General features: G+C 44.5%; 1 protein-coding gene across 1 annotated transcript; it reads right to left on the bottom strand.

Moving 5' to 3' along the window:
• Positions 1-606: 606 nt before the first annotated feature.
• On the bottom strand, positions 607-3,136 carry LOC121473468 (permeability factor 2-like). Its single transcript, XM_041725879.1, has 4 exons — positions 2,568-3,136; positions 2,349-2,472; positions 2,173-2,256; positions 607-1,362 (listed from the first exon to the last, which is right to left on the bottom strand). The coding sequence occupies exons 1-4, from the start codon at positions 2,677-2,679 to the stop codon at positions 1,353-1,355; spliced, it is 330 nt and encodes a 109-aa protein (XP_041581813.1). The 5' UTR covers positions 2,680-3,136; the 3' UTR covers positions 607-1,352.
• Between the last annotated feature and the right edge of the window lie 5,799 nt (positions 3,137-8,935).

The raw sequence follows: 8,935 nt of genomic DNA, 5'->3' as shown, positions 1-8,935 counted from the left end.
TTAAAACTATTCTATTTGACAAATTGATAATAAAGAGTTGGAATGACATTAAACTTAGAGGTAGTTACTTATAAAATGAAGGTTAGAATACTGAATCCAATGTCAGATCTTTCATAGGTGAAGTACTCAGCCATTCACTGTGTTTCTATTGGTGATGCAAATTATTTGAATTTTGAAGAAAAAACCCACTTTACCACTTCACTGTCAGCTTCTTTAAATTGTCGATAATTGTTTGAAAAGTCATTTAGCAAAGCAACAAAATGAGAGTCGTTGTTAAGATTGTTATAAGAATGTAAATGTTTTTGAGGAGAGAAAACTGAGTGATAGGGTGGAAAGGAGCTCCTTATAAAAGCCAGTAATATATATCAGTGACTCACACCGAGGGGCAGAGGGAAGCCCACACTTTGGAAAAGCACATTCTTGGGTACGTGAAACTCAAGAGGAGTAAGCTACCACCAGATAAGTTAAGCATAAATTATAGTTCATTTCTCTGCGTAGCAAACTGGATGCCCATTTAAAAAAATGTCTTTAAAAAGTCAAGAAATATTGGTGTACATCATCAGATTATGAGTAAAGATAGCCTTTTCCCCCTAAATGAAACAAGCATTTTTTTTTTTACTTTGAAATACTTTATTTTCAAGTTCTTTGCAAAAACAACAATAAATGTTTCAACCTCTCTGTTGTAAGATATGGAGAAATAATGCATAATCAACACTAAATAAGGCATTGTGCCTTACAAGAAAGACATAGAATGTCCAAAGGATATTTAGAACATTGTAGTTCCTAAAGCTTCAACAGGAGAAATGTTGACCACATGCTGTGAAATTATTTCTATAAATAATAGCTGACACTCTTTTAAACGATTATAAAAATAGAGGAATACATATATTCCCCAACCTCACGATGACCTCACTCTCTATTTGCTTGAACCCCTCTCCCCAGCTTCAGTCACAGTGGCTGGCATGCTGTGGGCCCCTCAGAAGTATTCATTTAATAATTGGAGAATATTTGCAAACCTTCTACCTTCAAATTAAATAAGCATCAAGATTGAACTAGGTTGGGTTTAACGTAAAATAATAAAAAATAATGGTATGGTGCACAAATGGATTCAATTACATCCTCACTATTTCATATGTAAAATGTTAACACAGAAACCCTTGGAAACCAACCGACCAACAGATAAATAAATAAATAAATAAATACATAGGAGAACTCTCCTAGGAGATGCTCAAACATATGCAGCCCAATTCAGATGGCATTGGGAGTCGATGATTCCACTTTTCCTCTTTGATTCCTTTAAGGGCAGGGCCTGACTCAGGTACAGCCACCCATCAGCTTCCTCCTTCCTCTGGTTAGTTGGAGCTGCCCGATGATGAGAAAAATGTCATCGTTAGTAGCTGCTCAGGGAAGCTGCCTGCACTGCACTCTTCTCCTGTCCTGACCCCAAGGTTCCAGAGTTTTCTGAATCTAGTTTCCCCAGCCTAGCATCAAAAGGCTACTCCTTATGCTGTGTAGCAGAGACCTCTAAGCTCCTGGGTGCTTTTATTTGGGAATGTAGGGGGCCTGTAGTCCCTACTGGATTAGTGGCTACCCACAGGCAGAATGTGTGTCTCTGTCACCCTAAGTCTCATTTCAGCCTCAAAGAAACCCCATGCAGTAGCTCCTATTGTTTTCTCTGTTCTACTGGGCTTACGGAAGCTTTAGATGATGATGATGATGATGATGATGATGATGATAATCATCCTTGAGTTAGATGCCTAATTCAGATCGGTTCCCAGTGCGATGTCACTACAAAGTAGCTGCTCTTCACCTCTAAGCTCTAGGGCCAATGTTGCAGAAAACCAAGGGTTCTGCTTTTCAGATGTTTAGCCCAGAAGGAATTGGGGAGGGGGGGGGCGGTGGATGCCTGTGCTTAACAGGTGGAAAGCTTTTTAATATAACTGACCAATATCAGTAAGAATTTTAATGAGAGCAGGTTTACCCACAGTCATTTGCATGGGGATGGGGCACTGGGAATCCGCACCTGAACAGATGAATGATCTTAGTAGCAAATTCAACTATGAACTAATAATCCTTTCCAGTCCTTCGGCTACACCCTGGGTTTACAAATACCCTGCAGGTGTCTGGGACCAACAACGCTGGTCCCAGGTGTGGACGGAAGGCACGACTCACTTGCTCAGGATCTTCTGGATCATTCTCTTGACCAGCGGGGCCTCGGGGTTGAGACACACCTCGCGTCCGTCCTTGAGAGCGGCTCTGCGGAGGGAGGGCAGGATGCGCGTGGGCAGGACGCGCGTGGGCAGGCGGCGGGGCTGGGGGCTGGGGGCTGGGGGGGCGGCATCACTTACACGACCTCGGTCTGGGCGCAGTGGGGGCCCGAGGGCGTCACCTGGACGCTGCGGATGTTCTTGAGGTGGATGCCCTGCAGGGTCTGCAAGCACTGGCAGCGCAGCTCGGCGACCACCGGCGCCCCTGCGGGGACGGGAGAGCAGCTGGGTGGGCGCGCTGGCCCGGGGGGCGCCCACCGGCCCGCGGCCCGCCCGTGGCCCCGGGGCGCGGAGTCTCACCTGCGGTGCCTGCGGGGCCCAGGAGCAGGAGCAGGAGCAGGAGCAGCCGCGCGGCGCCGAGGAGCCGGGGGGCGCGGGGGGCGCGGGGGGCGCGGGGCGCGGCGGGGGCCATGGGGCTCGGCTCGGAGGGGCGGGCGGAGCGGCCTCTGGGGCTCCGGGAGCCGGGGAAGCCCTTTTATCGGCGGCCGGCGGGGGACGGGGGATTCCCGGGTCCGGAAGGGGCAGGGCAGGGGCCCGCCCGGCCACCCCCACCCCCGCCCCCGCCCCGGGCCTCCCGCCGGGCCCTGGCGCGCGGGGCCGTCTCCTCCCTCCTGAGTCCCGGGGGTGGGGGGGCCGCGATCCCGGGTACCGGGGCGACGCGCTGGGGACGAGCTGTGAGCCCGGGACTGGGGCATCGCAGCTTCCGAGAGTCGCGCCCCGTTGGTACCGCTTCGGGGGGAAGGAAGGACGCTGGGGAGCAAGGGGCTGCGCTGCGCATCCCTCACCGCCGCACGGTCTTCCTCTAAATTTCGTTCTGCTCATTTCCTACGCCCGGAACGAGCGCGGACGAAAGCCGCAGCCGGCAGCTCGGGCTGCAGCTCGTTCCTCTTGTGCATTTTCAAAGCACAGTCGGGTCACCTTGGTCGTGGCTTCTGCTTGGTGGGAACAGGGAGCCGAGGACTGTGACACGACCTCAGTTCTGTATTCTGCTGAATCCCCTCCCTTCTTCCCTCTGAAATGTTGGAAACTCCCTCAAAGTCCCGGGGACCTTCTTTTCCAAATGCACGAGGGGTTCAGATTTGATCAATGAAATAGGGGACTGGCCCCAGCCTGAAGCTGCAGAGGGGCCAGTCCGACAGGCTCACGGAATTCACCCCTTCGGGTCTATCCCTGGACAAAATAGCACCTGGTCCCCAGAAAATGGGGAAGCACCCTCTGTCCTGCGGATGAAGCGGGAACCGCCAAATCACGCTCAAAATCCGGTTCCATTTACCACCGGACCTTCTGCGACGGTCCCCCTTTCTCTAGCAACAATGACATGGCTCAATTTTCTAAGTAGGAATTTCGGTCTTTGAACCCGATACTTCTTACTATGTTTCCACCAGGAGTCTTAGAGAACTCTTACTAACTCAGTAGTAGGTATAGATGGATTAAGTGTAATTCTCCAGGTTGGATTCAGACCCCCGTGGAGGCGTGGATTGCGATGGGACGGGGTGGAGGCTGCAGACAGGAGAGACCCATGGTCCAGGGACAGGTGTCTAGAAACCAGACTCCAGGCAGCCCAGTGGAGTGAACAACCTGCACCTTGCAGCCCGCCACCTGGCGCGCAGCGGCGCGGCTTACATCTGGTTGCCACCTGTCACCTGCAGGTGGTTAAACATGCCTTTGTCTACCCCGAGATTCTTATGAGAAATGAGTCAACAATTTGAGAGCTTGCACAGATCAAGCACTTTACAAATGTTCGTTAATGAGCGAGACAGCTTCTCCCAGTATTGCCGACACAGACACTCAACCTGTTGAAAATCCTTCCATAAGGGAAAAATAATTGTAATTGGAAAGGCTCGCTCCCCACTTTTTCTTTTCCACATTTTAAATTTTCTGTATTAGGCTTTCCAAAAGGAAGGGACATCTGTACTCTACCAGGAGATGCACTTACACAGGATTTTTAAAAAATTTACTGTTGAGACCTACCGCTGATTTATTTTGTGGTCCTATTTTCAATCACTTCATCTATAAAAGGAATTTGTCTTACTTTCCATCTTATTGGTTGGAAAAAAAAATTTACAAAATGAATGCCTACCTTTATTTATTTTTTTAAAGATTTTATTTATTTATTCATGAGAGAGAGAGAGAGGGAGACAGAGACACAGGCAGAGGGAGAAGCAGGTTCCGCGCTGGGAGGCCCATGTGGGACCCGATTCCCGACTGGGTCCCCCGGACTCGAGGATCAGGCCCTGGGCCGAAGGCAGGCGCTAAACCGCTGAGTCACCCGGGATCCCGCCCCCGCTTTTGAAAAGATTTTATTGAATGCCTACCTTTAAAGACATTCTAGTCTTTATCAGTATGATCTTGAGAAGGAAAACAGGGAAATTAAAAGATTAAAATTTGTGTTAAGCAGTAAGAAGTGAGAAAAAAGTCGCAAATGTGTGACTAACTTATGAATAATTGAGCCCATGTGGTTCTCCTGTTATAAATTGTTTTTTGGGATTTGATAGGAAACTGGCCCAGAAACCCCAAAATAGTCTTTGAAACTTAAAAGACGTATTGCTTTGGTTTCGACTTGTATGTGTAAAACAGGCTTGTCCTATGAAGTTTATAAAATCAGAAAGGCATGAAGAGATTATTTTTTCCATAACCTCTCTTTTGTTTGTTTTACAGAACAAACTTTAGGGAAGTTACTGAAAATTTGCTTTATTCTTCAATAAACATAGTAGCAACAAATAAGAGTTTACAGGATTCTGAGTAAACATGAAACATGCCACTTCCTTTATGTAGTTGCCACATACCATCGGCAAATTACTAAGCCTTTGCACCCACCCCAAGGTACAGCATGTTTGTTTTGTGCAAATTGCAAATGCTCTTTTAGAGGTTTTTACAAATATTGACTGATTCAATCTTCCAAACAACACTGTGAAGTAGACATAGGACTTTAAGGTTATCTTTATGGGCCTTTAGATTTACAAATATAGAAACAGAAGTGAAGAGAGGTGAAGTAACTTTCCCAAGATCACAGAATATTGAGCCTGGAACTCAAACTCAGAGAGAATGGCTTTTAATTATCATGTTATGATAAAGATGCTCTGTGTGTTATATAGTTGAGAATTTCTAGAGAGGAGTGATTAAAAAAAAACATTTGTGGGGGCATCTGAGTGGCTTAGTCAGTTAAGCATCTGACTTTTGATTTCTGTTCAGGTCATTATCTCAGAGTTGTGAGATCAAGCCCTGCATCAGGCTCTGAGCTGGGCATGGAGCCCGCTTAGGATTCTTTCCCGCCTCTTGCTCTGCCCTTCCCCTGCCCCAAGCACTCACTCTTTCTAAAATAATAACAATGATAATAATGAATAAAAATAAAAAATAAAAAACTATTATTCCCCTAGCTGAATGATTCAAATTTACTTTTTCTAAAATGCAAACAGAGCAAAACAATCATACATCTGCATAGTTTTGTTTCACTATGAAGCATAACCCTCCTGTTATAACCCATTCATATAACTCGTGTTTTCTTAAATTGTCCGATTCTGAAAAACTGGTCACTTGACCATGCAGAAATCGGGCAAACATCCCTTTAACTAAAGGATGAAAGTTAATGGCGTCATGCGGTGTTAAGTGGCTATCATGTGCCTCCTGAAATAATGTGGTGAAAGGGGCATCTCAGCTCTTTATCTTTTGGGTATTTTTCCCAAAAGTTCATAGCTCTAGTCTAACCATGAAAAGAAATCCTTCAAACCTAAATTGAGGAATATCAAATAGCTGATTAGACCTCTTCAAAAATGTCAAGGTCATGAAAAATAAGGAAAGTCACAGAAACGGTCATAGTTCAGAGGGAAGTATGAGATTTCACAACGAACTGCAGTGTGGTATTGTGGGTTGGGTCCTGGACCACAAAGAGGACAGTGGGTAGAAAACCTAGTGAGGTCCAGGATAGTCTGAAGTCCTCATTGGTAACAATGTGCCAAAGTTGGTTTCCTAGCTTTGGCAAGGATACCCTGTTAATGTAAAGTGTTTGCAATTGGGGAAACTGAGAGAAGGGTAAATGGAAACTGTACTGGTTTTTGTTTTTGTTTTTACAAATTTTGTCAATGTAAAATTACTTCAAAACAAAAAGGTTGTTTTTCAAAAAGTTTCTCTTTTCCAAATCCATTTAGAATACCCCAAAATGGGGCAACCCGGGTGGCTCAGCGGTTTAGCACTGCTGTCGGCTCAGGGTGTGATCCTGGAGACCCAGGATCTAGTCCCACGTCAGGCTCCCTGCATGGGGCCTGCTTCTCCCTCTGCCTGTGTCTCTGCCTCTCTCTCTCTCTCTCTCTCTCTCTGTGTGTGTGTGTGTGTCTCTCACGAATAAATAAATAAAATCTAAAAAAAAAAAAAAAAAAAAAGAATACCCCAAAATGAAATCAGTGGACATGCATGCTTTCCTGGTAGCTTCCTAGAAAAAAAAATGAATTTTTGTTGAGTTCATATTTGCTCAGATATGAAAATTCAAAATATCCGCTGCCCCAGTTTGGACAGTTCATCATATTTTATAGGATTAAAGAGTTTGACCTCAGCTCAAATCATGCTGTACAAATCTCTCAATTTCATGTAACCAAAGAAAAATAGAAAGTGTTTGCTGTAATGATCTCCAGACCCATCCAAAAGTGACGTAAATGAGGGTGTTCAGGGAGAAGTCCAGTTTACGTACAAAAGCTGCCAAGAAATGAGAGTAAATGAAGCATGTCAAGAAGTAGTTAACACTTGTAGGTTGTGTAGAACTTAACCTCCAGGAATGGCTTCACTTGTTTTGGGAAGTGAAGTAAAAAGGAAAGGTTTCCTGTTGGTTATTTACTTTTTTTCTTTAATATGCCACTTAGCCAGTGAAATCTTTCTCAACCAAAATGCAGGAATGTTTATAAGTGCAGGACTCCCGCAGCCTACTGCAAATAAACAAGCCTGCTCTCTGGTTTGAACATGTGCCTCTCCAAGCCAATTACTTCTGCAAGGGTTAAATACCAGGTTTTTATGCACTTTCTTTAAACCAATACAAATAACGACTCTTAAAGAAATGGAAGAGGCCTTCAAAAGGATGCTTTGGTGGTTGGATTCCATTTGCCCCCTGTAATTATTACAAATCTTTCAAAATTGACAATTCGTAAAATCCAAGATGTTCACACTATCTCTTGGCTCACTGTTCTACCCTGGTTGTGGCTGCAGCCACTGACTTCAAGCAGGTATGAACTTACACCCCCTCACCTCCGCTGTGCCACGTGATCTTCTCGGCCAAAGTTTCTCCATTGCTGCCATGGAAAATCTCTTGCTAGTAAGGAAAAGAAGCAATGATAAGTATTTCCTCCTTTTCATGTTTTAGGCAGATCTTCTACATGGCTTCTCATGGGATCCCCAGGAGGGCTGATTCCCAGATGTCTACACTCTATTTCAGTTTTCCCAGTTCTTCACGCCCAAGCTTGGGAACGTTTCCCCAAATAAATATGCCTGTCCGGCAGACTGATGACTCAGGCAGATAGGCATGGCCCAGGGTATCAGATGCTTATCACTCAGGAGCCACTTCCATCAGAGAGTTCATAACAAGGGTGGCCCTGGCCCTTGGCTACAGATCGAATTGTTGGGAACCATTGGTTTACATAGTGCCACTTGGAAAAGAAGCTATCGGATCTCATTTCTTTCTGTGTCCCCATCTCCAGTGTGAGTGTGATTCACACAAAGCATTCAACAAATGTTTGTTGAAGTAGTGCATAAGTAAGTGGTTTCAGGCCATTGTTGAATGTAACCAATGTGTTCTGAGGTTGGGACACTAGGAAATCATCCTTGAAGAACCGGCAACAACCTAGATTTCCTTTACCTGTTTTGACCACTCAGTATTTGAGTAAAACCTTTCTGGGGACATAGATGAACGCAGATGAGTCAGAATTTGAATTACTGTGAAAGAGTTGAGGAATAGTATCATACCTTGGGCAGCCAGAGAAATGAGTCTGAACCAAAATCTTTAGAAAGTTCTGAGGCCATGGTCTGCCGACATATCCAAAGAACACAAGTAGGACCTACAAATATATACTAAGCCAGAGCACCTGAACGATGTCAGGAATTAAGCAAGGGAAGTAAGTCCCGGCTGACTGCCACAAATGGAACCTTGATGGAACATCTGCCTCATGAGAGTTGGATGGGTCTATCTAATTAAAGGTATAAGATCTTGGCAGGAAGTGAATGGATAAGAGCTATTTACCTCATATGTTTTTTGGTTCATCTATGTGTGTAAAGCACAGTGATAGCAGTAGTAGGAGATAGGAAGTTGGATAAAGTTCAGTTTCTAATAAATTGATTTAGTCTGTCTGCTTTCTTCTGCAATGGAAGGTCATTTATTTTTTCTGCTCCTGGCATGATCATAATGATGATATAATTGGTCTACAAATACTTAAAATTATTCAGTTAACACTGAGAACCACTTGATATATTAGTTTTTGTCAGTTTTTTTCTGAGATTTATTGGTTTCTAAATGTTTTATAAATTGCTTTTCAACTCTATTTTCTTAAAATTGTTTCCTAAACTTTCTACTCACTAAATCAACCAACACATAATCACATAGGGTAACAGGAAGAAATACAGGATAGCCAAAATTGTGAAAGAATAAGAAATGAAAAAACTTTTCTTAGAAATAATCACATAAGAAATCTGTT

The sequence above is a fragment of the Vulpes lagopus genome, chromosome 12 (assembly GCF_018345385.1).
Source record: "Vulpes lagopus strain Blue_001 chromosome 12, ASM1834538v1, whole genome shotgun sequence".
In the NCBI taxonomy this organism is placed as follows: domain Eukaryota; kingdom Metazoa; phylum Chordata; class Mammalia; order Carnivora; family Canidae; genus Vulpes; species Vulpes lagopus.
The sequence above is the reverse complement of the archived record's forward strand: the minus strand, read 5'-3'. Positions and strand labels throughout refer to the sequence as shown.